The sequence below is a fragment of the Canis lupus genome, chromosome 19, assembly GCF_048164855.1.
Source record: "Canis lupus baileyi chromosome 19, mCanLup2.hap1, whole genome shotgun sequence".
NCBI classification, from domain to species: Eukaryota; Metazoa; Chordata; class Mammalia; order Carnivora; family Canidae; genus Canis; species Canis lupus.
The window spans coordinates 45242160-45269037 of NC_132856.1; the positions used below are offsets into that span (position 1 = coordinate 45242160).

Genomic DNA, 26878 nt, shown 5'->3' on the forward strand with positions numbered 1-26878 from the left:
ATCCCTGGTTATTGTTCAGGAGCCATACATAACAACGTGGTGGTGAGGTATGGAGGAAGGCGAAGTGTCCTCTCCATCCTAGGATTCAGTCAGTCAGCTTTTAGCAAGCCAGTGCCTCAGGCTGCGACCTTCACAACTGCTTCTTAGCCACTCCCCTACTCTCTGCTTAGGTGAGACTGGAAGGCTACTGGGAACTGGAGTTGGTTATTTCCCATCGCCTGTGTCTGTGAGGCTCTGGTAAAACCCAGAATGGCTACGCTTTAATAAAATCGTTTCCTTGAGGGCAGGGTTTTGTTAAGGGGAACAGAGTACTCTGGGCATATTTAAAAATGGTTTACTTTTTCCTTTCCCCTGAGGGAAACAGGCAGTTTTTCTCTGATCTTCAGGGAGCACCTGATAGGGCTCCTGGGAGTAAGCTCATGAAAATGTGGGGCCTCCCCCTTTAATTTTTAACTCTCAAGGTTGTACACACCAAGCCCCTGGCATGCTGATTTGTCAATGACAGTGTCAGTTTCTTGCCCTCCCCCTAGCACCCCCCTCACTGTCTCTAGCAGCTGCTTCTGATCCTGGTAAGCTGATTATATTCACCTCTCTCAAATTTGGGTTGTAGTAATTTGCCTTGTGATCTCAGTTTTCTTATGTATCTAAAAGAAAGTTGTTGATTTTCAGTTTTAGCTTCTGTCTTATTGTGAAGACAGGAGTGACAGCTTCCAAGCTGAAACCAGATGTCTCATGGAGATATTTTTCTAGTGTTTTTTTTTTCCTATGCCAGATAATGATACACATATTTCTATACATGTCTCTTGACACACATACGTGTGTATTTCTGTTACTTCAGAAGTAAAATACCTGGCCCTAAGCTATGCTCATTTTTAGATCTAGTGTACAATGTCAAACACACTGCACTCCCTCCTGTAGCAAGTGAGCGTTCTCATTGCACCACATCCTCACAAACACTTGGTATTGGCAGTCTTTTTACTCTTCAAGTATTTGGGAGGATGTTGGTATCTCACTATGATTTTAATTCAAATGTACATGATTATTAAGGAAGTTGAGCTCTATTTATTATTTTTAAAAGATTTTATTTATTATTCATGAGAGACACACACAGACACAGGCAGAGGGAGAAGCAGGCTCCATGCAGGGAGCCTGACGTGGGACTTGATCCTGGGTCTCCAGGATCATACCCCAGGCGAAAGCAGCGCCAAACCGCTGAGCCACCTGGGCTGCCCTGAGCTCACTTTAATATCTTTTTTTATCAATTACATTTTCAGGTCTTCTACCCATTTTTCTATTAGATCGTCTTTTTCTTACTGACTTGCAGGAGTTATTTACATATTCTGAATGTGAGCCCTTTATCAGGTATATATATCGTATATATCTGTTTTCAACTTTTTACTCTCTTAATGGTGTCTTTTGATAGACACATACTCTTAATTTAAATGTTGTCTAATTTATCAAGCTCTTCCTTTATAGCTGTTGCTTTTTGTGATTTAAGAAATCTTTCCCTAACTAAGGGCACCTGGCTGGCTCTGTTGGAAGACCATGCAGCTCTTGATCTCAAGGTCATGAGTTCAAACCCCACATTGGGTGTAGAGATTTTTTTTTTATTATTTTTTAAGATTTTATTTATTTATTCATGAGAATACACAGGAAAGAGAGAGAGAGGCAGAGACACAGGCAGAGGGAGAAGCAGGCTCCATGCAGGGAGCCTGACGTGGGACTCGATCCTGGGTCTCCCAGATCAGGCCCTGGGTGAAGGCAGTGCTAAACCGCTGAGCCACCAGGCTGCCCATCTTTTAAAAATAAAACTAAAAAAAGAGCTAAGTTTAAAAAAAAAAAAGGAATCTTTCCCTAACTGCAGATCATAAAAATAATTTATTAAGGTTTACTTTTTACCATTCATATTTATTTATTTATTTATTTATTTATTTATTTAAAGATTTTATTTATTTATTCATGATAGTCACAGAGAGAGAGAGAGGCAGCGACACAGGCAGAGGGAGAAGCAGGCTCCATGTAGGGAGCCTGACGCGGGACTCGATTCCGGGTCTCGGGTCTCGAGGATCACGCCCTGGGCCAAAGGCGGGCGCCAAACCGCTGCACCACCCAGGGATCCCACCATTCATATTTAAATGTACATTTCTATTGCAATTTATTTTTGTGAATGGTGAATAGTTTTAAGATTTAAAACTATTTTGTGAATAGTTTCAAGATTTAACTTTTGGGGCACCTGAGTGGCTCAGTCAGTTAAATGTCTGATTCTTGATTTCAGTTCAGGTCATGATCTCATGATCATGAGATCAAGCCCATGTCAGGCTCTGCTCTAGGCATGGAGCGTGCTTAGATTTATCTCTCCCTCTGCTCCCCCTGACCCCACTTACATTCTCTCTCTTAAAAAAAAAAATGCCTTTTTATATGACTATCCAATTAACCTAGCAGCATTAATTTTTAATGCATTTTTATCAGTGATCTGAAATACTTTTGTCATAGCTCACATATCCCCATATGTGTTGGTTTGTTTTGGGGCTGTGATCTTTTCCATTGTTCTAATTTCTAGTCTTGTTTCAGTATCACTGCCTTAATTTTTATAGCTTTTATTAAATTTTTAATTTATAGAGTTGTCTCTCTTACTTATTTCTTCTTTAACAATGTCTTGGCTTTTCTTGGCCCTTTATATCTCATATACATTTTATTTTATTTATTTTATTTTATTTTATTTTATTTTATTTTTATTTTTAAAGATTTTATTTATTCATGAGAGACAGAGGGTGGGGGGGAAAGGCAGAGATACAGGCAGAGGGAGAAGTAGGCTCCAGCAGGGAGCCCGATGTGGGACTCTATCCCAGTACTCCAGGATCACAGCCTGAGCTGAAGGCAGATGCTTAACCACTGAGCCACCCAGGTGTCCCTCTTTCTCTGATTTTTATTATGGTGAGGTTTTGTATATGATTATGGTAGTATTGGTAACAAATTAGGAACAGTATTTCACGTAATCTTTTAAATGTTTAACATCTCTTGCAAGAAGCCACCCACCTGGATGGCTCAGTGGTTGGATGAGTGCCTGCCTTCGGCCCAGGGCGTGATCCTGGAGTCCCAGAATCGAGTCCCACATCACACTTCCTGCATGGAGCCTGCTTCTCCCTCTGCCTGCGTCTCTGCCTCTTTCTCTCTCGGTGTCTCTAATGTGTAAATAAATAAAATCTTTTAAAAAATAATAATAAAGCACATTTGTTAGTATAACCAGTCAAGATTGATTGGTCAATTTGGCATTTGATGGAAATCTCCATGTCCACAGAGGGATGGATGGGATCATTGACTATTTATGCAGAAATAAACTATGGCAAATTTTAAAAAACTCCCAGGGATCTATCTATAGATACCTTCTCATTGATCCTAGATTTATCAAAAATATTTTTAAATGCTTTATTTTTGGGGATAATCTACAAAAAAAAAAAGAGAGAGAGAGAGAGAGAGAGAGAGAGATAAGCTTACTCCGCAGTTCCCCTTGCTTATTTTTGCTTTTCTTGCCTGTGCTTTTCATGTCAGATCCAAAAAGTATATTGCCAAGACCAATGTCAGGAACTTTCTCCCTATGCCATCTTCTAGGAATTTTATAGTTTCATATCTTACACAAGTCTTTAATCAATCTCAAGTTAATTTTTGTATGGTGTAAGATAAGGATATCTAGTTTTTAACAGTCTACTAAAGACTATCCTTTATTGTATATTCTTGGTGCCCTTGTCAAAAGTTAGTTGACCACATATGCATGGATTATTTATTGGATTTCCATTAGGTTCTAGTCTGCATCTTCTACATGACACTTATTTTTATAACCAAGTCATGTTATTTCTATGCCCAAAATCACAATAAGGAAATCCAGATATATACATTTTCTTTTTTTAAAGATTTTATTTATTTATTCATCAAATAAACACATATGGGGATATGTGAGCTATGACAAAAGTATTTCAGATCACACACACACACACACACACAGAGAGGGAGGGAGGGAGGCAGAGACACAGGCAGAGGGAGAAGCAGGCTCCATGCAGGGAGCCCGACGTGGGACTCGATCCCAGATCTCCAGATTCACACCCTGGGCAGAAGGCAGGCGCTAAACCACTGAGCCACCCAGGGATCCCCAGATATATAAATTTCTTGATGTCTCCTTATCAGCAGTCTCAGATTTACCAGAAACCAGAAACCTCAGAAATCCCCAGATATATAAATTTCTTGATGTCTCCTTATCAGCAGTCTCAGATTCACCAGAAAGGCTGATTTCACTTGGTTGATGTAAAATAACTACTGGGTGATAGTTTTAAGTTGTCCAGTGTTTTATGTATCGGTAAACTATAGAGTCACCTACCAGACTTGAATAATAATTGGCATTATTATGTTTAAGTAAGAAGATAGATGACCACAATAAAAGTAAATGTACCTTTAGGAAAATCTGTTCCTATCTTACAAATTTACTAGTATGACTACTTTCATTTCATTTCATTTCATTTCATTATAAGTATATTATTCTGAGACTAAATACTACAACCATTCTAACCAAACAGGTGTGAAGCAGCCCAGACACTCACTTTACCAATCAGTGTCCAAGGTTGAACTATCCATGAAGCATCTGAACAGAAGGGTTGCTTCTAGGCACATCCGAGTGCTGGTTCATTCCTAGAGGGACAGGGGGTCAGAATCATCTTTCTCACAACAAATTGCCCTGTGGCCCAATATGCTAGGGTGCTCATTTTCACTATTGGGGATTACAGTACTCTCTAAAGTGAGAGTTAAGGTGGGAGTGAACTGCTGTCAGAAAGTTTTACCAGGGCTATCTGTGAATGACTTTACTTTTAGGCCCCACATAGTGTGATTAGAGCCCTTGCTGTTCTTTTCTTTCCTTTCTCTTCCTCTGTCTCCTTAACTAACCTGGAAGAATTTAATTAACACATTAAGATTTCTTATACTCTAATACTCTAGAATTATACTGAACACATTAAACACTCATTAATTCACACTGCTTGTCCCACATTTCTAATTATTCCACTTGGACTAAATTGAAGTTTATTTTGCTCAGGAAAATTTTGTTATGGATAGCTCAAAGTGAAAGGTGGGGGGAAGGGGTACCAGGCTGGCTCAGTCAGTGGAGTATGTAACTCTTGATTTCAGGGATATAGGTTTGAGCCCCACATGGTGTGTAGAGATGACTTAAAAAAATAAGTAAAATCTTTTTTAAAAAGAGAAAGCAAAGGAATGATTGAAATATTGATGTGAACAAGCTGTTAATTTAATGTTTGTTTAAAAGTATTTATTTAAAAATCACCCAAAGAACTTCTGTTACATTGAATGAATAAATATTGTTAATCTTTGTGTTTTTTTTCAACAAATATTAACTGGTCACAGAAGCATGGAATCAAATATGACATGGTACTGTGTATTAACTTAAAAAATAAAGTATAACCTAAGAAATGCTTGGAGTGTTATTTTGCCACCCACTAAAGTATATGTACATATACACAGGCCAACATCCCTGATGAATATAGATGTGAAAATCTTGGGGGATCCCTGGGTGGCGCAGCAGTTTGGCGCCTGCCTTTGGCCCAGGGCATGATCCTGGAGACCCGGGATTGAATCCCACATCAGGCTCCCGGTGCATGGAGCCTGCTTCTCCCTCTGCCTGTGTCTTTGCCTCCCTCTCTCTCTCTCTGTGACTATCATAAATAAATTTAAAAAAAAAAAAAAAGGGAAAGGTTGTTAAAAAAAAAAAAGATGTGAAAATCTTTTTTTTTAAGATTTTATTTATTTATTCATAGAGACACAGAGAGAGAGAGGCAGAGACACAGGCAGAGGGAGAAGCAGGCTCCATGCAGAGAGCCTGATGTGGGACTCGATCCATGGTCTCCAGGATCACGCCCTGGGCTGCAGGAGGCACCAAACTGCTGCACCACCGCGGTTGCCCTAGATGTGAAAATCTTAACCAAGTATTAGCAAACCAAATTGAACAGCACATTAAAAGGATCATACACCTTAATCAAATGAGATTTTTTTCCTGGAATGCAAGGATAGTTCAATACACACAAATCAATAAATATGATACACCACATTAATAGGAGGAAAGACAAAAATCGTGTGATTATCTCAACAGATGCAGAAAAGCATTTGACAAAATTCAACATTTTTGCGTGATAGAAAACATGGAAACAACCTAAGTGTCCATCAACGAATGGATAATGTGATATATACAACTAAAACTAATATATATAAAAATTGCATTGAGGGATCCCTGGGTGGCACAGCGGTTTAGCACCTGCCTTTGGCCCAGGGCGCAATCCTGGAGACCTGGGATCGAATCCCACGTCGGGCTCCCGGTGCATGGAGCCTGCTTCTCCCTCTGCCTGTGTCTCTGCCTCTCTCTCTCTCTCTCTCTCTCTCTCTCTGTGACTATCATAAATAAATAAATTTTTAAAAATTAAAAAAATATATTTTAAAAAATTGCATTGAAATTGCAATATATATGGGACGCCTGGGTGGCTCAGTGGTTGAGCATCTGCCTTTGGTTCAGGGTGTGATCCCAGGTCTGGGGATCAAGTCCTGCATCAGGCTCCCTGCAAGGAGCCTGCTCCTCCCTCTGCCTATGTCTCTGCCTCTCTCTCTGTCTCTCATGAATAAATGAATGAGATCCTTTTTAAAAATTGCTAGTATGTATGTACATATATACATAAATATACGTATATATACACATACACACACATATATATACTAGTCATAAGGAAATCCTCCCTTTTGTGGCAACATGGATGGACCTTTGAACCTTGAGGGCATTATACTAAGTGAAATAAGTCAGATAAAGACAAATACTGTATGATCTCACTTATGTGTGGAATCTAAAAACATGAACTGGAGAGAGTAGAATAGTGATTGCCAAGGGCTGAGTGGTAGAAGAAATGGAGAGATGTTGATCAGAGTACAAACTTTCAGTTACAAGATGAAGTTCTGGGTATCTAATGTATAGTGTAGTGACTATAATTAACAATATTGTATACTTGAAAAATAATATTGTATGTTTGAAAGTTGCTATGAGAGTAGAGATTTAATGTTCTCACCATAAATACAACAAAACATGGTGAGGTAAAGGACTGTTAACTAACTATATTGTAGGGCAGCCCAGGTGGCTCAGTGGTTTAGCACTGCCTTCAGCCCAGGGCTGAAGGCCCTGGATCCTGGAGACATGGGATCGAGTCCCACATCAGGCTCCCTGCGTGGAGCCTGCTTCTCCCTCTGCCTGTGTCTCTGCCTCTCTCTCTCTCTCATGAATAAATACAAAATCTTAAAAAAAACTATATTGTGGTAAACAAGTTGCAATAAATACATATATCAAATAATCACATTGTACATCTTAAATTTACACAATGATACACAGCAATTATTTCTCAATAAACATGAAAATTGGAAATCACCATGTAGTCATTAATAAACAACCTGTACAGAGATGTTTATAGCAGCTTTATTTATAACTCAAAACTTGGAAGAACCAAGATGTACATGAATGGGTAAACTGATGTAATCCTGATAATGGAATATTATGCAGCATTAAAAAACGAGATACAGAGCCATAAAAGGAAATGTAGGAACTATAAATTCATATTACTAACTTAAGCCAATCTGAAGAGGGTACATATAATATGATTCTATGATATTCTGGAAAAGGCAAAACTATGGAGACCCTAAAAAGATTAGTGGTTCCCAGGGGTTTGGAGGAGGGATGAATAGGCAGATCACAGTGGACTTGCAAGGCAGTAAAACTACTCTGTAGAATAGTATAATGTATACATTCATTCTGTATTTGTCCAAATTCATAAAATGTACAATACCAAGAGTGAACCCTAATGTGAACTATAGGCATTGGGTTTATTGGGAACAATGTACCACTCTGGTGAGAGATGTTGATAATCAGGGTGCTATATAGTATGGTGGCAGGGGATGTATAGGAAATCACTATACCCTTCTCTCAATTTTACTTGAACCTAAAACTAATAAAGGTGGGTTTTTTTTTTTTTGTTTTAATTGGCCTGCCACAAAATCAGTTTCAAAGAGTGACAAAAGTCTCCTAATTTGGAAATGCACTGAAGATTAGAATGGAGAAAACAATTTATAGTAAATTTATAGTAAAGCAGAAATTTACATGCTGTTTTTCCAAAGTACTTTAATGATTTTTGAAGAGGCCATGGGAGCCCAAACAGGGACAAAGCAACTGCCCCTAAACATTCATACAGGGGAGAAAAATGACTCATTTTTAAAATTTAGAATTCAAAACATCATCAGAAATGGGCAGTCAGGGCACCTGGGTGGCTCAGTGGTTGAGCATTGGCCTTCAGCTCAGGTCATGACCCTGGCGTCCTGGGATCCAGTGCCCATACTGGGCTCCCAATAGGGAGCCTGTCTCTCCCTCTGCCTATCTATGTCTCTACCTCTCTTTATTCTTTCAGGAATAAATAACATCTTAAAAAAGGTGGGGGGCAGTCAAATTAGACAGGATATTCTCAGTTTCTTTCCAAATGAACTATTTCCAATCTAGCTTTGATTTCATAATTTCAAATTATCTATGTGCTTAAAAATAATTGTCCTTGAGAAAGGGAGGTTTGACTTATGGTGACATCCAATGTGCTCTAGAGTGTTCAAAAATAATGTTTTGGACATAGCATATAATGAGTTTACATACACAAAGACCTGATTGACAAATAAGCTGGTCTACCAAAAAGCAAACAAACAAAAACAAACCCTGCTGTTTTGGAGAGCTAGAAACTCATCCATACAAGTCAAAAAAACCTAATAAGCAAAATCCATGCTGAAAGGCTTTAGTTGAGACCATATTTAGCTTGATGTTATCACATTGGAATAACACCAAGAATCAGAGTAATTGTCGGCTGATAGCAGGGAAACAAATCAGTGATATCATCTTTGACTGAGTTTTATCACTATACAATCTTTAATGCTAAAGATTGCAGTCCACTCGAGTATTATTGGAAAAGAAAACTTAGAGTAAAAATATCCCGCGTACTGGAACAGAAAGAGGTTATCATTACATTTATTAAATATAGAATATTAAAAAAATAAATATAGAATATTAACTAAGTCTTATTGCATTTATTATGTTCTTTTTTAAAAAACACTTTTTATTTATTCATGAGAGACAGAGAGAGGCAGAGACACATAGGCAGAGGGAGAAGCAGGCTCCAAGCAGGGAGCCCGACGCGGGACTCGATTCAGGTCTCACACCCTGGGCCCAAGGCAAGCGCTGAACCGCTGAGCCCCCGGGGCTGCCATATTCTAGTCTTTTTTTTTTTTTTTTTTTTTTTTTTTTTAATTTTTTATTTATTTATGATAGTCACACACACAGAGAGAGAGAGAGAGAGAGGCAGAGACATAGGCAGAGGGAGAAGCAGACTCCATGCACCGGGAGCCCGACGTGGGATTCGATCCTGGGTCTCCAGGATCACGCCCTGGGCCAAAGGCAGGCGCCAAACCGCTGCGCCACCCAGGGATCCCATATTCTAGTCTTTTACAAAGTCTTACACTTATGTATCTCAAGAATATGCAACAATTAACCTACAAAATATAAACATCCAATAGGGTTTAAAAAGTAGTTCAAATTGCTCTATCAGAGGACAAAGAAACAAAGTGTTGTTATACATTTTCTCTATTTTCTACTAGTACTACTGAACACTATTGCCACTGTGAACGATTCCTATTGTGGTTTTGTTCAAACAATAGCATTTATGTAACAGGAAAGTAAATGTTACAGAATGGATGTAATTTCAAATAAACACCCACTTTTCATATTTTTATGTTGAAATAGTAACTCTGTGTATAATCCTAACGTGCGCGCTGCGTCCCGTGACGGCTCTGGAAGCCTGTCCGCGCCAGCCCTGCCCGGGACCCCAGACCAGGAGACAAGGGCCCCTCCCGCGGGGAAACCAACCCGGCACCCTGCCCCTCGCAAGTCCCGCCTTCATGACAAACCCCGCCCCTCGGGCCTGTGCAGGCCTCGCCCCCAGAACCCCAGCGTTTCCGTAATTGGCCCGCCTCCGTAGGGTCCAGGCTCCGCCCCTGACGATCCAAACTGGCCACTGCCTGGGTAGTTCTGGACAAGAGCTCCCCTCTTCCGGTTCAGGCGTCAAGGTGGCGCCCAACCCGCCTAGCTTAGTCTTTTCCGGTCTCTGTCCGGCGTGGCAGGGCGGGCAGGCAGCCTTAGCCCTTTCAAGACTCTGTCATGGCCGCGCCCTGCCTCTCCTTCCGGCTTCAGCTGTCATGGCGGCGCCCTGAGTAACCACTTCCGAACCCAACTCCTCCATTGTCCGGCTCTTTCTACCCTCCGGCTACTATGGCGGCGCCCAGGGCTCAACGGAAGTTAAACATCGGAAGTGAGGCGGTTCCTCTGCCCGGAAGCGAGCGCGGCGCTGGGAAAGATGGCGGCGGCGGCGGCTGCTGCGGTGGGCAACGCGGTGCCCTGCGGGGCCCGGCCTTGCGGGGCCCGGCCCGGCGGGCAGCCCAAGCCCAGGCCGCAGCCGCGCACCCTCCTCGCTGCCGGCCCGGCGCTCATAGCGAGCGGCGATGAGCTGGTCGCAGCCGTATGGCCGTACCGGCGACTGGCGCTGCTGCGGCGCCTCACGGTGCTGCCGTTCGCGGGACTGCTCTACCCGGCCTGGGTGGGCGCCGCGGCCGCCGGCTGCTGGGGCTGGGGCAGCAGCTGGGTGCAGATCCCTGAAGCCGCGCTGCTTGTGCTTGCCACCATCTGCCTCGCGCACGCGCTCACCGTCCTCTCGGGGCATTGGTCCGTGCACGCGCACTGCGCGCTCACCTGCACCCCGGTAAGTGCGCGGGCACGAGCCCGACCCTCGGCTCGGTCGGGCCTTGCGGCGGGTCACAGTCACGACGTTCGTGTCGATCCCCACCCCATCCCGGGCCTCCTGTTTCCAGGGCCTGAGTCCCCAGCGGTGTCCTCTGGGTGGCCCAATCCTGGTCCCGCTACTGACTTGTGCGACCCTGGCGCAGATTACTTCCCTTCCTTGGAATCCTTCCCTGGTGTGGTCATTTAGATTCGATAGGGTAATACCTATAAAAAGCTCAGTGTAGGCTCCAGCATATGTCGCTCTTTGATTTGGCTTGTTAATGCTAGCTACCATAGTAGCGAGTACTAGGTACTTTCTCCTGGAAACGGTCATGTTCTCCTTCTATCTCCTATCTTGGTTTTCAAAATGTGAGGCTAGGCCTTCGAGGTGTGTTCCTGTATCTGTGAAGCTTGTTTTGAGAACTCAGTTGTCCAGTGTGTAAAGGTCCTTGCATACTAGGACCGAAATTAGGTTGAAATGTTCTTTGATCGTAGCATTTAAGAGGAGCAGGAGCAATTTGTGGGCAAGTGACTTAACTGTTTCGGAGTCTCTTTAGACCTGTGTCCAAGATGAGGGTGGTGACATTGAGGGCTTCTGTTGGAATATAGCAGCACGGTAGCACTTCTGACCCTTAACCCCCAGGATCTGGATAGGGAGAGCAGCTGGATCAGCAGTTACTGCTGGTGACTGCACTGCTGTTCTCTGGGCCTGCCTCAGATGACACTGGCATGTTTGGAGCCATGGGCACCGAGGTCCAGCCAGCCTCCCCGTTGATCCCAGGCATGTGTTTCTGGAAGAAGAGGGAAAGGGAAGAGCATGAATGGCTGCAGAAAAAGACAGAAGCTCCCTCTCTTTAAATCCAAATGTGGACTGAGTCCTCTCTTTTCTGAGGGAATTAAGTCTCGGTTGTCCCAATAAGCGTTATCCCAGGGGAGGGGCTCAAACTATGGGCTTGGTGACTTCAGGTCAATACAATGAAAGACTCCAGTGAGGGACAAAGAAATACAGGGAAGTTGGAGGGAGTGTGACCAGCCACCCCAACCTCCACTTCCAGCTGCCTTTGGGCCTGCAGCTAGAAAGCATGTGTGTTAACTTTCTTTCCAGCGGTGGAAGAAAAAGAGGAGCTAAGCCACCATGGGGTGAGGACAAGCAGATCTGGGTTTCCATCAGAGATCTCAGGTTCTTTTCTCTGGGTTTCACTTTCCCTTTGTGTAAATTGAGAACCGTAACACCCACTGCGTGCCATTAGGAGAAGAAACTGAAAAACTGCAAAGTGCCTGGCCTGGCAGTGGCCTGGCAGTAGCCCCGAGTAGCTCTTCACACTTTTTTTCCATGGTGTTTTTGTAGTTAAGTCTTTGTTATTTTTTGCCTGCTCCAAGGCTGGTGATCTTCCCAAGGGGCAGGCAGGGCCCTTCTTCTGAGGGTCACCCTTTGGCACCTGCCCTCACACACACACACACCCACCATAGGGGCTGATGAGCCAGCGCCGCAGCAGTGAGATGGGTACAGCTCAGGCTTCAGGCCTCACATATTCATCCATTGCCTCTGCATTTTAAGCACTGAGGAAACAGCAGTGAACAAAACAGACAGAAGCTCTTGCCTTCATAGTATTGGTGGGAGAGGTAGAGCTTGCGCTCAGCCACCAGTGCTACAGAGAGGAAAACCCTGGCCAAGGAGAGGAACATTGTAAGGACCTCTTATGTGGAGCCTCCTCTGGGGGAGGTCTTTTGAGAAGGGGACATTTGTACAAAGCCCTGAAGCTGATTGTGGGACCACATGTTCGAGGCAGAGAAAACAGCTTGTGCCGAGGCCCTTGGCTGAAGCAAGGACAGGCCTCGTTGTCCCCCATCATTTCAGGACACGAAATAGTTAAGAGAGGGGATGCAGAGCAGCAGCCGGCCAGTGGGCTGTGACAAGACTTGGCCCACGTGGTTTATGGGTGCAGGTCATGCAGGGGACATTCTTCCTGTTTGAGTTCAGCAGAACCCCAAGCATTGGGTGCTGTCTGTGACTCCGATTTTTATGATACGAGACCAGAGGTGTGGTGAGGTGGTATCTTTGTCTCAGTGACAGACTGGAGAGTGGACAGGCCAGTGCTCTGAGCCTAGAGCCGCTGTGCTTGCAACCTCACCAGGAGGGCTTTGGAGGTGGGGGTTGAGAAGGCCTTGGCAACACCGCTTTGCCCCTCGCAGGAGTACGACCCCAGGAAAGCAACCTTCGTGAAGGTGGTGCCGACCCCCAACAATGGTTCCACTGAGCTCGTGGCCCTGCACCGGGATGAGGTAGGGACGGACCAGCTGTTGGGCTGCTCAGCCCAGGACTTGGGTGGGACTCCCAGGCCTGACAGACACCCCCAGGTGTGGGCCTTCTGCCATAGACATGCCTGCTCCCACAGGGTGAAGATGGACAGGAGGTGCTGTCCTTTGAATTCCAGAAGATCAAGTATTCCTACGACACCCTGGAGAAGAAGCGCTTCCTCCCTGTGGCCTTTCCCGTGAGAAATGCCTTCTCATACTACCAGAGCAACAGAGGGTTCCAGGAGGATTCAGAGATCCGTGCAGCCGAGAAGAAATTTGGGAGCAATAAGTGAGTCCTGATGTGCCCATGTGTTGTGACAGGGCTGGGGCTCTGCCTGTGGTCACAGCATGGACATTTGGCTGAGCCACTGGCTCCTTTTCCTGTTACTGCCCTGTCAAGTCCTCGTGCCTAGGAAATGGGAGAGGAGCCCGCCCCTTCAACGATACATCCCAGGTGAAGATGGCAGTCACCTTTTGAGAAATGTGTTCTAGTCTTACCTCCCCTGGACTCACCAGCTGACAGGGACCCTGGAGGTGCTCTCCAACAGGAGCCCATGCAACTCTTCGTGGCAGCCTGGGCCAACGCCCCAGAGAGTTGACTGCTGATGCTTGTTTTGTAATTATTGTAGGATTTCTCTTTGTTTTTAAGCTTTTCTTTTAAGTGTGTGTTATCACCATGCTTCTCATACTCATCTCAGCACTTTAGGAAGAGTGATAAAGGAGTTGCCAGTGATCACAATAGTTCTCCTTTCTACTGGGCATGATGGCAGACACCTTGTACATACTTCCTCCCTTTAATCCGCAAAACCACCAGTGCTGACATGGAACTAGGTGGGGGCAGAGCAGGGCTTTAGAGCTCATTGTTCATCACCAGAGCCCCTGGTCCTGCCTCCATGATAATTGTCCTCAATCTGAAAACCCTCAGAACCTTTAGAGAATTCTTTTCTTATTCAGTTGCTTTTAAAAAACTACCGAGGTTTAAAACAAACAAACAAAAAAAAAAAAACTGAGGTACTGTCACAAGTAGCAATCTAATAAGAAGATTCACAAGAAATTTATACCTTTACCTTCTGCTTGGGGTCACCCTTGGTGGTGGCCTGGGATGTCCCTTCTCACATCTCCTGGCTCATGCAAAGTTACCTGATATAATACAGAATGGGGTCTGGTTGTTGTTATCACAGTGGTTTCTTTTTCTTACACCCCATATCTAGGACACATCTCCAAGGGCAGGGTAAGGGTGGCCCTACTTGACCTGGCTGGTCCCCTGGCCAGACTGGGCCACCCCACAGTGGCACAGAACACACCCTTAGGCCTTACTCCTCAATTTATGGGGCTTATTTAAAGGAGGTTTTAGAAAATTTCAGCTCCAGACCTCCCCTCTCCAACTCGGAGTGGAGCTCAGGCCCCAGAAGATTCCACAGTGCCCAGCTGCCAGGCCTTTTCTGCACAGCGGCAGGGCTCCCATCTCAGTCAGGGAGCTCCTTCTCTGCCCGCCTTCTTACTCAACCTGATGATAAGTTCTGTCTCCCACTAGCCCTGCTTGGGTGGGTGGCTGCCTGCTTGAACAGCCTGTCGCTAGTTCAGAAGCTTTACCTGGGTTCTGCGGAGGAGAGAGCTGGCAACAGTTAGCACGCCTGCCCCAGTGCCTTGGGGACAAGGAGAGCCGTAGTAGAGTGGAGGGTCCTTTCTGGCTCATTCCCTGGGGAGGCCTGCAATGCTCTGAGTGAAGGTGTCAGGGTGGGGCCTCTGAGGTCTCATACTATGAACAGGATGTGGGGTCTGGTCTCTTGCAGGGCTGAGATGGTGGTGCCTGACTTCTCGGAGTTGTTCAAGGAGAGAGCCACAGCACCTTTCTTTGTGTTCCAGGTAGAGCAGCAGCTTGAGCCCTTCTCCCCATCCCACCTTCCCTCATCCCTTGGGGCTTTCCACAGCAGTCTCCATTTCCAGACCTGAAATCCTCTTTGTGTCCTCATGGATCTGAGCCCATGGGCAGAATGACCTTTGGTGTCCCTTCCCAGCCTCCACAGGGGTCTTCGTGTGCCCCCATGGATGGCCGGGCAGGGGTGTGGACACACAGGCTGTGTCCTACAGGTGTTTTGCGTGGGGCTCTGGTGTCTGGATGAGTACTGGTACTACAGCGTCTTCACACTCTCCATGCTGGTGGCCTTCGAGGCCTCCTTGGTGCAGCAGCAGATGCGGAACATGTCTGAGATCCGGAAGATGGGCAACAAGCCCCACATGATCCAGGTGTGGCCAACAGGGAGATTGGCCGGGGCAGGGTGGGGGGCTGCCAGTCCCAGTGTTTGTGTGCAGTGGGAACAGGGTGAGATCAGCTCCAGGGATGCGCCTGCATCATGCGCACTGTAGGATCCAGAGCTGACTGCACCTTACCTCTACCCAGGTCTACCGCAGCCGAAAGTGGAGGCCCATTGCCAGTGATGAGATTGTTCCTGGAGACATCGTCTCCATCGGTGAGGCACAATTCTGATCTGTCCTGGTGGGAGCCCTTTCTCTTGGCTCCTCTCTAACCCTCCTGCCCCTTCCTGCAGGCCGCTCCCCGCAGGAAAACCTAGTGCCATGTGATGTGCTGCTGCTGCGAGGCCGCTGCATTGTGGACGAGGCCATGCTCACAGGGGAGTCGGTGCCACAGATGAAGGTGCTGGGTGGGGAGCGGGGGTCGTACTCAGTGTGTCACTGTCCTATTCGTGGAGGAGGGAGAGGGTTGGTAGCTGGGCCATCATCCTGCCCAGGCATGGATGGAGGAGGAATGGAACCCTGGCCTAAGAGACTAGAAGAGGCAGAGTAGGTGCAGTGCCTAGTTGGAGCTTCCAGATTTCCTGGTCTTGCCCTCGGACGAAGGGGAGCTGGGTAATAATGAGAGGGAAGGAGATCAGAAAGGCCAAGATCGTCAGGAGTTGTCCAGGCCAGGGACCAGGGACGTCGGACTGAGGTGGGCTGAGGGGAAACCAAGAGAGTACAAAGCCTCAAGCCAATTGTGAGATCACGAGGAGTCGACGTGGAGTCGACGTGAGTCAATGTGAGTGCACCTGCAGGTGGAGAGGAGGCATGGCAGGCTGCTGTTCCTGGTCAGCTGCACTGTGTTAGGCTAGGAGCCCTGCAGGGGTCAGAGTGGCTCATCCCAGCCCCAGGAGCCTACTCTTGCCAGACTGGGGACAGAGGAGGCTGAGATGAGACCGCCCTCACCATTCTTTCCTTCCTGCTCAGGAGCCCATTGAAGACCTTAACCCTGACCGGGTGCTGGACCTCCAGGCTGACTCTCGGCTCCATGTCATCTTTGGGGGCACCAAGGTGGTGCAGCACATCCCCCCGCAGAAGGCCACCACGGGCCTGAAGCGTAGGTGCCTTGGGGGGTCTGAAGTGTCCTGGCCCCACCATCCCCACCCCCTCCACATCTGCTTGACTGTGAGGGAGTTGGGATGAACAGACACAAATGATGCTGGTCCTGTTTGTCTCTGCAGCGGTTGACAACGGGTGTGTGGCTTACGTTCTTAGGACTGGATTCAATACATCCCAGGTATGGCCCCTTGTCTGGCTCTGGGGAGGGTAGGCCTTAGGGCGGGTGGCAGACAGTCGACAGTGGCTCTTTCAGACCCCAGAACATCCTCGCCAAAGACTTATTCAGACAGCAGGTATCGGCTTGTGGCCAGGGCGCAGACATGAGCCCTACACCAGGCCTGCTGTCTTCAGCTGAGGTTCTGGTGGGGAGCACAGAAAGGAAACTGGCCAAACACACTGGGGTCACGAACAGAATCACACCCGTAAACTTGACTAAAGTGAGCGCTGCCTTGTAGAGGTAATTGGCAGCACCTCCTTCTGAAAGACTCAGTCCCCCCATCTCAGCCACTTCTTGCCCTGACCCCCAGTTTTTGACCACTGGTCTTTATAGCCCTTAGCCAAGTTGCAGCCCCCTACATAGTTGTGTGGACCCTGTGTCATGGGTGCAAGAGTCACAGGTGGGCCCAGGGCAGGCACCCCCCATCCAGACAGAGAATGTGGCCTGGTGCTCTCAGGTGTGAGAGGCCACCTCCCTGGCAGAAAAGGCCTCTAAGCTTCTGATCTTCTAGGGCAAGCTGCTGCGCACCATCCTCTTTGGAGTCAAGAGGGTAACTGCAAACAACCTGGAGACCTTCATTTTCATCCTCTTCCTCCTTGTGTTTGCCATCGCAGCAGCTGCCTATGTGTGGATTGAAGGTATATGCGGGGGCCCCTCCCCTGCCTGCTGGCCCCCTCCCACTCTCCGGCCCCTAGGCTGGCAGGCCCTGTCTCTGCAGGCACCAAGGACCCTAGCCGGAACCGTTACAAGCTCTTTCTGGAATGCACACTGATCCTCACATCAGTCGTGCCCCCGGAACTGCCCATTGAGTTGTCTCTGGCTGTCAATACCTCCCTCATCGCCCTGGCCAAGCTGTGTGAGTGCCTGGGTCAGGGCTGGGGCGCTGAGTGGGCCAGGGCCTGACAGAACCCCTGACCCTGACTCCCCACTTCCCAGACATGTACTGCACGGAGCCCTTCCGGATCCCATTCGCCGGCAAGGTGGAGGTGTGCTGCTTTGACAAGACAGGGACCTTGACTAGCGACAGCCTGGTCGTTCGTGGAGTGGCTGGGCTCAGGTGAGCACGAGTGGCCTGGGCTCTTGCCCAGCAGATGGCTTTGCAGGAACTCAAAGGACAGATAGCACCCACCCCTAGGTCCCATGGTGTACCCCAAAAGTCTGATCGGGAGCGGAGAGGCTCCTTTTGTTCCTCAATGTGGCAGCGACAGGGGCCCGGCTCCACCCCAAGCAGCCATTTGACCTTTAGGGACATCCACAAGATGGGCACAGATGTCCCGAGGACCAAGACAGTGCAATCCTCTGGGCCCCTGCAATGCGAGCCCAGAGTGGGAGCCCATCCCTCATCCTGGCTAGCGACTCCCAGGGGTTCTTCCACTCTATCAGCAGCTGTTTCCTATCTTTGCAGAGATGGGAAGGAGGTCACTCCTGTGTCCAACATCCCTGTAGAAACGCACCGTGCCCTGGCCTCATGCCACTCCCTCATGCAGCTGGATGATGGCACCCTTGTGGGTGACCCACTCGAGAAGGCTATGCTGACAGCTGTGGACTGGACACTGACCAAAGGTGAGGGGCTGGAGCTTTGGGCCCAGCTGGGCTGAACTGTCAGCTCTCGCACCCCTGGGCAGGCGGGCTACATCCCTCAGAGACAGTGTGTCCAGCTCAGGGGCAGGCAAGCCCACAGCTCTGGTGGTCCCCTAGGTGGGTGGGCACAGGCTTACCTCTGACCTGAGATAGTCCACCCCTTGGAAGTAGAACCTGCCCCACCTGCTGGAAGCCACGGGCAGCGTCCTCTGAGTACAGATCTCCCAATCTGATCCCTCCTAGAGCGAGGAGCCCCCCATCCCCCTTCCCTACCCTGCAGGGTCTGGGTCTGAGGGCGGGGGGAACAGAGGGGTGGAAAGGGGAGGCGGGGGCTTGGCTGCCTCTTTGGAGCGAAGGCCCTCAGGATTCGTACTTATTTGTTTCCAGATGAGAAAGTATTCCCCCGAAGTATTAAAACTCAGGGGCTGAAAATTCACCAGCGCTTTCATTTTGCCAGTGCCCTAAAGCGAATGTCCGTGCTCGCCTCCTATGAGAAGCTAGGCTCCACTGATCTCTGCTACATCGCGGCTGTGAAGGGGGCCCCCGAAACCCTGCACTCCATGGTGAGCCAGCCCCGGCCCCGGGGGAAGGGGGGCGTGGGGCGGTCGGTGACATCCCCTGCGTTCCCTGCAGTTCGCCCAGTGCCCACCTGACTACCACCACATCCATACGGAGATTTCCCGGGAAGGAGCCCGAGTCCTGGCGCTGGGGTACAAGGAACTGGGGCACCTCACCCACCAGCAGGTAAGGGTTCAGGCCCCCCATCTGCTGGCCCTGTATCCATACCGCCATCTATTCCCTGCAGCATCACCATGAGCAGGCACAGTTTCTTCCTCCTCCCTGGCATCTACCTTGGGAGGCCCTGAGTGGCCCTCAGTCCTTTGTCCCTTCTCTACTGTGTACCTGCTTCTTATGGAACCCCATCCCACCCTGGCTTCTGAGGCCACTTCCTGCAGAGTAACCAGGGCTCCATGCAGCCTCTTATCCCACACCCTTGAATCCTCACACTCCCCAGGGATCACCAGGAGGCACCTTGGATTCCTGTCTCCAGCCCCGTTCTACCCCTACCCTGCCTGACCACCCAATCACCACGTGGTGTTGGGGTACCCCCAGTTCTCTGTCATACTGTTTATCCTGCCAATTATTGGCTCCTCCCATTTCCACCATCAGTAGTGCTGTTTTATCTGGTTCCCCCTTCGTTCTCATCCAGTCCACTTACAGCTAATGGCTGAGAAATCCTTCTAGAACGTATATACCAGGTTGCGTCCCTGTGTTCAGACCCCAAGTCACAGCTTACTCTCCTGCCCCCAGGACCACCCTGCTTGGTGCCTCTCCCTGAGCCTATCTGCCCCATTCCCCTGCGTTTGTCTTTTATGGCAGTTAGTCTTCTGATTTCTGGGACTCTCTTCCAGTAGAAGGCAAGCTTTATGAGGGCAAGAGTTTGCGGTTTCTGGTATGAGGTATAGGGTGAGCATGCGCTTAATGGATAACAAAGGAGTATCTGACTTTGCCATCTTGGAAGTGGAGTCACAGAGGCTTATGCCCTGTTGTTGTTTACCAGGGAGTAAAGCCCCGTGGTGGGGAAACCAGGGTCATGTGGGTCCAGGGTACCTTCTGCCCTCCCTACTTCTTACCTGAGCCTCAAGTGTTCCTCCTGTAAGGATGGGCCCTTCCCTGACCCCCACTCCACTGCTTGAAAATGGAGGAGGGATGGGTCATGAGGGTAACCCTGTATCCCTTTACAGGCCCGGGAGGTCAAACGGGAGGCCCTGGAGTGCAACCTCAAGTTCGTTGGCTTCATCGTGGTCTCCTGCCCACTCAAGGCTGACTCTAAGTCCGTAATCCGGGAGATCCAGAATGCATCCCACCGGGTACAGCTGCTGGGCCCCAAGGGTGGGTGGGTCTTGGTTCCTTTTTCCAGAGAGAGCAATGTGACAACGGAGGGCAGTTCTCCCCTCAGTGGGGCAGGTGTGGGTGGGTATCCACGTCTCAGTCTCAAGGATGTCTTTCTTGGATTTTGACCAAGCTCCATCACAGCTCTGGTGCTCATGCTGTCCCAGGTCCCCCTTTGGGACCTGATCTGTGCACACCCTTCTCAAGTTACTTCTTTTGCCCCCGGCATCCCTGGGAGGCGAGGGCAATTCCCCCACTCCACCCCATCCTAGAGACGAGGAGTTGGACTGCAGATGTAGAGGCAACTCCTAGACAAACTACATCCATCTGTCCTGTGGTTTCTATTTTTTAGTTTGGGACTCAGGATGTAGTTTAGGATGTGGGAGGATAGTGAGCAGTCTCAGAGTTGGTGACGTGAATACCCCACCTGGCCCTCAGCGGTCACAGCCCGTCTTCCCATCACCGGGCTCTAACTGAGAAGACTGGAGCATCTGCTCCCTCTACCTAGGGCAGCTACCAAGTCAAGAGGGTTCACACCAATGGTTGGTTCTTAGTCTGTATTACAAATAAAGGCTGTGAGTGTTTTTAGACACACATACATGTATCGTTGGCATAAAACACCACCAGGTTGGGATGGATTGTGGTCCTTGGAAGCCCATTCTGCATCAGGGGGCCAAGACTACCTTCTGTGGCCTTGTTTAGAGGGGCCTCAGCCACCAGGTCTGGAGTTCTGACCTGCGAGGCCCTGCCCCACTGTGCCTCTATGTTCTCAGGTGGTCATGATCACAGGTGACAACCCGCTCACTGCCTGCCACGTGGCTCAGGAACTGCACTTCATTGAAAAGGCACAAACACTGATCCTGCAGCCTCCCACGGAGAAAGGTGAGGTATCATGAGTCCATAGGCTGGGGGAACCCTGAGTCCAAGAACAGCTCTGATCTGGTGGCCCACCTGCATTTCAGGCCTGAGAGAATACCCTCACTGTCATCCAGTATCTGTGACCCAGACCTGTGGAACATAGCCATGCTTTATCAGCATGCTTGGGCCCTCTGGCCAAGGAGCCCCACACCTATATGTCCAGCAGTAGGCAGGCAATAACTGGTCTGGGGTCAGTGACGACTTAGAACCAGAGTGGTTGATTGTCGTCACACCAGGCCATGTTTCCTATCCTCACACCTGTTTTGGGCCTGGCAGGCTGCCTGTACACAGTGAGGGCTCCCCTCCTCTAAGCACAGGGATGCTAGTGCTCATCCTCAGCATGGCCAGACCCTAGGCAGGGTCTGGTTTGTGTTACCATGTTGGCCCCTCTGCCCTACATGGGAGGCCTCATCATCCCACACCCTATAGGAGGAAAGTGAACAGGTGTGCTGTTGACACTCCCACCTTATAGATAAGGAAACAGAAGTAAACTCACCCACCTTAGTGATACTGTGACTAAGGATTTGAACCCAGATGTTCTGACTCCAGAGTTCATGGCCTCTGGTCACTCCTGAGTAATCAAATTGGCTGCAAGTGGTGCCCCAGAATAGAACCAGTTGAGGGGCAGTCCAACCCCAGCACCTCCAACTGGTAGAGTATGGGTTCTGTCAGATGCCAGGGGATGGTGCCTGCCTGGGGAGCCACATGCATGGGGTTGGTTGCCAGGCTGCAGGTCAGAGAAGGGTACTGGCTTCTGGAACTCTGCTGGATTCTAGAATTTCGCAGTCCTTCTAGTCTGCACCATTGGTCCCACATGTCTGTCATCTCTGTCCCGGCCCCAGGGATTAGAGGCAGGTGGCCCAGAGATGGTAATCAGGACTATTGATTGGCGAGTGAAGTTGCTCTAGCAAAAAAGCCATCGTAAAAGTCAGATGGAGGTTGTTTTCCCTTCCAGCCCAGACAACCCAGGATGAGCCATGCAGTGCCAGAAGGCCTCCTTCAGCCATCCTTGTTTCTCAGTGTCCATGCCCGGGTCAGCCATCTAGAAAGATGAAGTGGTTGGCAAGCAGTATCTGGCCCAAGAAAGTGACTCAGTGCCCTGGCCCTGAAAGAGCAGGGTTTCAGACAGGTCCCAGGGTCAGCGGTGTCTTGCTCCTGAGGTCAGGCTGTCTAGATTTAAATCTGTGGTCTCAGGCCAGTGGCCTAGGCTCTGGGTTCTTGAATCCTTTGTATTAGAGGGTTCTGTGAACAACATCTGTGGGGTTGCTGGGGTCTAGGGTGCAGGTGTAGATGGGGGTTGGTAGAGATAAAAAGAGGTGGGGGGCCAAGAAGTTGCTTCAGAGAGATGAGACTGGGACGGCATATGTGGGCTTCACGTGAGGGGGAGTTGCTGACTGGCTGAACCCCCTCCCTGACCCTGGGCTCTGGCCCTGCAGGTCGACCCTGTGAGTGGCGCTCCATCGATGGCAGTGTCACGCTGCCCCTGGCCAGGGGCTCCCCGAAGTCACTGGCCCTGGAGCATGCGCTGTGCCTCACGGGCGATGGCCTGGCCCACTTACAAGCTGAGGACCCCCAGCAGCTGCTTCACCTCATCCCCCATGTGCAGGTGTTTGCCCGTGTGGCCCCCAAACAGAAGGTGTGTACAGAGGAGGTTGGGGGGCAGGCAGAGCCCTGGGGTCAGCACACAGCCCTCACTCAGTCCATCTCTGCACCCATAGGAGTTTGTCATCACCAGCCTGAAGGAGCTGGGCTACGTGACCCTCATGTGTGGCGACGGCACCAATGATGTGGGTGCCCTGAAGCATGCTGACGTGGGTGAGTCCTGCAAGCTGAGGGACTGTTCCTTCCGTTACTGTCCTGCAGCGCAGCTTAGCATCAGAGATATGTCACTGAGCGAGTTCTCTGAGGAGGCAGGGAATGGAGCAGGTGCCAGTGGGATTGGGGATCTGAGGAGTGCAGGTCTTTGGAAGGGACATAGGTGTCAGAGGAACAAGGTGGGGCAGGCAGGCACTGGGACCTCTGGGAGTATAGGAAGACAGGTGGACTCCAGGTGGCAGACACAGCTTGGTTTGTTCAGGCCTCCCGGTACTGTGAGGAGGACCATGTGGGCAGTGAGTGCTGAGGCTGGAGGCAGGGGAAGATGGAATAAGTAGGGATGCACAAACTGAAGCTGAGGTGTTTGCCAGCTGTTCACAGCCTTGGATTTCTGTCAACAGAATGCAGTTGTCAGGTTAAGGTTTCAAGACCAATCTGATGGGGCACTTGGGTGGCTCAGTTAAGTGTCCAACTCTTGATTTTGGCTGAGGTTATGATTTCAGGATTTGTGAGAGCAAGCCGCATGTTGGCTCTGGACTTGAGTGTAGCCTGCTTGAGATTCTCTCTCTCTCTTTTTCTCTCTCCTTCCTCCTCCCCAGCCCCCTACTCCACCCCTGTTTAAATGCACTTTTTTTTTTTATAAGACTTTATTTATTCATTCATGAGAGAGAGCCAGAGATGTAGGCAGAGGGAGAAGCAGGGTTCCCACAGGGAGCCTGATGCAGGACTCGATCCCAGGACCCTGGGATCACGACCTGAGCCAAAGGCAGAAGCTCAGCCACTGAGCTACTCGGGTGCCCCCACATGCGCACTCTCTCTAAAAATAAAGGAAAAAACCAACGTGATGTACCTAAAGCGCTTTTCAGATTCTTAACTACTTTATTAATTGTTATTCCTTAGAATTGTGATCCTTGGCAGTATATTTTGGAAATTAGTTGTTTTTGTTTTTTTTAAGATTTTTATAAATTATTTGAGAGAGCAGAAGTGGCAGGAGAAGGACATAGGGAAAAGGAGAAGCAGACTTCCTGCTGAGCAGGGCACAGACTTGGGGCTTGATCCCAGGACCCTGAAATCATGATCTGACCCAAAGGCAGACGCTTAACCCACTGAGCCACCTAGGTATTGCCGGAAATCAGTTTTGACTCCTCAGGTTTTCTGTGTATTTGGGTTTTGCTTTCCAAATGTAGAAAGTAGTATAGATGCTCTTTGAGGCACTCCTTGGGGAGATCATCTGAGATGGGGAGGTTTGGCTCCTGTGAGTAGACACGGCACTCCATTCTGCATGGGGCCTCACTTGACACAGGGCCAGCCGCTGGGGTGACTGGATCCCTCTCGCTCCAGACACATACATACCTCCCCGCAGGTGTGGCACTCCTGGCCAATGCCCCCGAGCGAGTTGTGGAACGGCGCCGACGGCCGCGAGATAGCCCTGTTCTGAGCAGCAGTGGAGTCCGGGCCACCTCCAGGGCAGCCAAGCAGAAGTCAGGGCTCCCACCCCCCGAGGAACAACTGGTCTCCCAGCGGGTGAGTCACAGGATGTGGGTGGCAGTGGCACCCTTTGGTGGCCAAGTCTCACCCCTGCTCCCTGCCCCACAGGACCGCCTGAGCCAGGTGCTGCGGGAACTAGAGGATGAGAGCATGCCCATTGTGAAGCTGGGGGATGCCAGCATCGCTGCCCCCTTCACCTCCAAGCTCTCCTCCATCCAGTGCAGTGAGTCCCACCCCAGTCCTTCTCCCTGTGCCCATCCCCAGGACCATCCTGATTGGCCCCATGCCCACACCTTCCTCTCCTCCCCTGCCCCCCCTACAGTCTGCCACGTGATCAAGCAGGGCCGCTGTACACTGGTGACCACGCTGCAGATGTTCAAGATCCTGGCACTCAATGCCCTCATCCTGGCCTATAGTCAGAGTGTTCTCTACTTGGAGGGCGTCAAGTTCAGTGACTTCCAGGCCACACTGCAGGGGTTGCTGCTGGCCGGCTGCTTCCTCTTCATCTCCCGTTCCAAGGTGGGCTGAGACACAGGCAAAAGCAGGGGCTCCCTCCCATCTCAGGAATACCCTTTACCTCTTTGGGCCAGCTAGGGTGGACTGTTAAAGTCACCACTACTACATGTCATCCATTTGTCTTCACAGCAGCCCTCAGGGTGGGAACTGTCATCCCCATGTTATAGATGGGGACCCCTTGAGCAGGGCAGGTGCATGCTGAGGCTCCTCAGAGGGGCACAACTTGGGCCCCAGCACTGTCCACCAGCTGGGGTCTCAGGTGGCCTACACAGAACCCACAGGCAAGGAGAAGACAATGGGGAAATGATTATCAAGACCATTCAGAAAGCATGCAGTATCATGAAAAATACAGAGTGGGTGATAAGCTACAGGGGACAGCCTTAGGTTGTTCAGGGGAGCCTGTGTGATGCATAAAGAACAAGGGAACCTTCCAGGAAGTAGGCAGAAAGGCTATAGATGGGCATCTGCTAATGCCAGGAGCACCTGGTAGCCAGAGGAGGGGGTCGGTGAGTTGTGTCAATCATGCACATCTGGTGGGTCCCAGGGAGGGCTTTGGTTTGTTCCAGAACAAGGGGAGAGGGGTGGGTTTGGCTGCTCTGTGGAGCATAGGCCTTGAGTGAGGGTGTGGTGGAATCTGCACTAAGGCCTGGGTAATGAGGAGGGCTCTGGGGACTGGTGCTGACTCATAACCTCCAGGATTTGGTGACTGCTCTCTGCACGAATCCTGCCAGGAGGCAGGGTGGACTGGTGCAGGGGGGCCTGGACCCTGACATGTCCCTCCACCCTGCTACTACAGCCCCTCAAGACTCTCTCCCGAGAGCGGCCCCTGCCCAACATCTTCAACCTGTACACCGTCCTTACGGTCGTGCTCCAGTTCTGTGTCCACTTCCTGAGTCTCGTCTACCTGTACAGTGAGGCCCAGGCCCGGAGCCCCAAGAAGTGAGTGCTGCCCCAGCATGGGAGTTGGGGAGGGGCAGGGCGCTCGTAGGCAGTGGGCAGTGTCCCTGCAGTGGAGGCTACAGGAGGATGTGCAGCCAGGCATTACTACCCCTGTGGGGTAACCAAGGTCTAGCCAGTGGGGTCAGCCAGGCAGAGAGCCCTGGCTCTGTACAGGGATGACGGAGGTCAGAGACGGCCCTGTCCCCTGTGTGTTGCTGCAGGCAGGAGCAGTTCGTGGACCTGTACAAGGAGTTTGAGCCAAGCCTGGTCAACAGCACCGTGTACATCATGGCAATGGCCATGCAGATGGCCACCTTTGCCATCAACTACAAAGTGAGGCCCAGCCCTTTCCTGAGTTCACCCTGCTCACTTTCCTGGCCTCTACAGCACATGACTCTTCATCTTTCTGTCCCCACAGGGCCCACCATTCATGGAAAGCTTGCCAGAGAACAAGCCCCTCGTGTGGAGCCTGGCTGTGTCACTCCTGGCCATCGTGGGCCTGCTCCTTGGCTCCTCGCCTGACTTCAACAGTCAGTTTGGCCTCGTGGACATCCCTGTGGAGGTGAGTGACCCTGTGGATGTGGCCCCAGGACTTAGCCTGGGCCCATCCACAGGCACCCGGCTCACCAGTGTTCCTTGCCCCACAGTTCAAGCTGGTCATCGCCCAGGTCCTGCTCCTGGACTTCTGCCTGGCGCTCCTGGCCGACCGTGTCCTGCAGTTCTTCCTGGGGACCCCGAAGCTGAAAGTGCCTTCCTGAGATGGCAGTGCCGGCACTTGCTGCCCATGTTGGTGCCACCGGGCGGGAGCCCCAAGAGGGAACACTGCCCCAGTGGTGAGGCAGGTCCGGCCTTGCCACCAGGACTGAACTGAGCTGGGACCACCCCGCAGCCACTTGAGGGCCTGGCTGGCAGAACCAGCCTAGGGCCAGCACCTTTGGTAAATAAAGCCGCATCCACGATTTTAAGAA

At 49.9% G+C, this 26878-nt stretch overlaps 1 protein-coding gene and 1 long non-coding RNA gene across 2 annotated transcripts; one reads left to right on the top strand and one right to left on the bottom strand.

Annotated features, from left to right (window-relative positions):
• Positions 1 to 9540: 9540 nt before the first annotated feature.
• Positions 9541 to 21909, bottom strand: LOC140610472 (uncharacterized). Its single transcript, XR_012012117.1, has 3 exons — positions 21653 to 21909; positions 14254 to 14326; positions 9541 to 11679 (listed from the first exon to the last, which is right to left on the bottom strand). It is a non-coding gene; the product is annotated as an uncharacterized lncRNA (long non-coding RNA).
• On the top strand, positions 10452 to 26878 carry ATP13A1 (ATPase 13A1). Its single transcript, XM_072786564.1, has 26 exons — positions 10452 to 10868; positions 13082 to 13171; positions 13285 to 13475; positions 14980 to 15052; positions 15278 to 15433; positions 15588 to 15657; positions 15736 to 15842; positions 16412 to 16541; positions 16666 to 16721; positions 17272 to 17398; positions 17479 to 17616; positions 17697 to 17817; positions 18166 to 18323; positions 18729 to 18904; positions 18975 to 19085; positions 20087 to 20212; positions 21008 to 21116; positions 22589 to 22788; positions 22871 to 22967; positions 24331 to 24491; positions 24564 to 24678; positions 24778 to 24974; positions 25768 to 25910; positions 26132 to 26243; positions 26329 to 26472; positions 26558 to 26878. The coding sequence occupies exons 1-26, from the start codon at positions 10467 to 10469 to the stop codon at positions 26666 to 26668; spliced, it is 3621 nt and encodes a 1206-aa protein (XP_072642665.1). The 5' UTR covers positions 10452 to 10466; the 3' UTR covers positions 26669 to 26878.

Excerpts from the sequence above, each read along its gene's own strand:
- ATP13A1 (XM_072786564.1), top strand. The coding sequence starts at position 10,467 with ATGGCGGCGGCGGCGGCTGCTGCGGTGGGCAACGCGGTGCCCTGCGGG. Across the intron at positions 10,869-13,081 it reads GCGCGCTCACCTGCACCCCG|GAGTACGACCCCAGGAAAGC; the intron begins GTAAGTGCGCGG and ends TGCCCCTCGCAG. Across the intron at positions 15,053-15,277 it reads CACCTTTCTTTGTGTTCCAG|GTGTTTTGCGTGGGGCTCTG; the intron begins GTAGAGCAGCAG and ends TGTGTCCTACAG.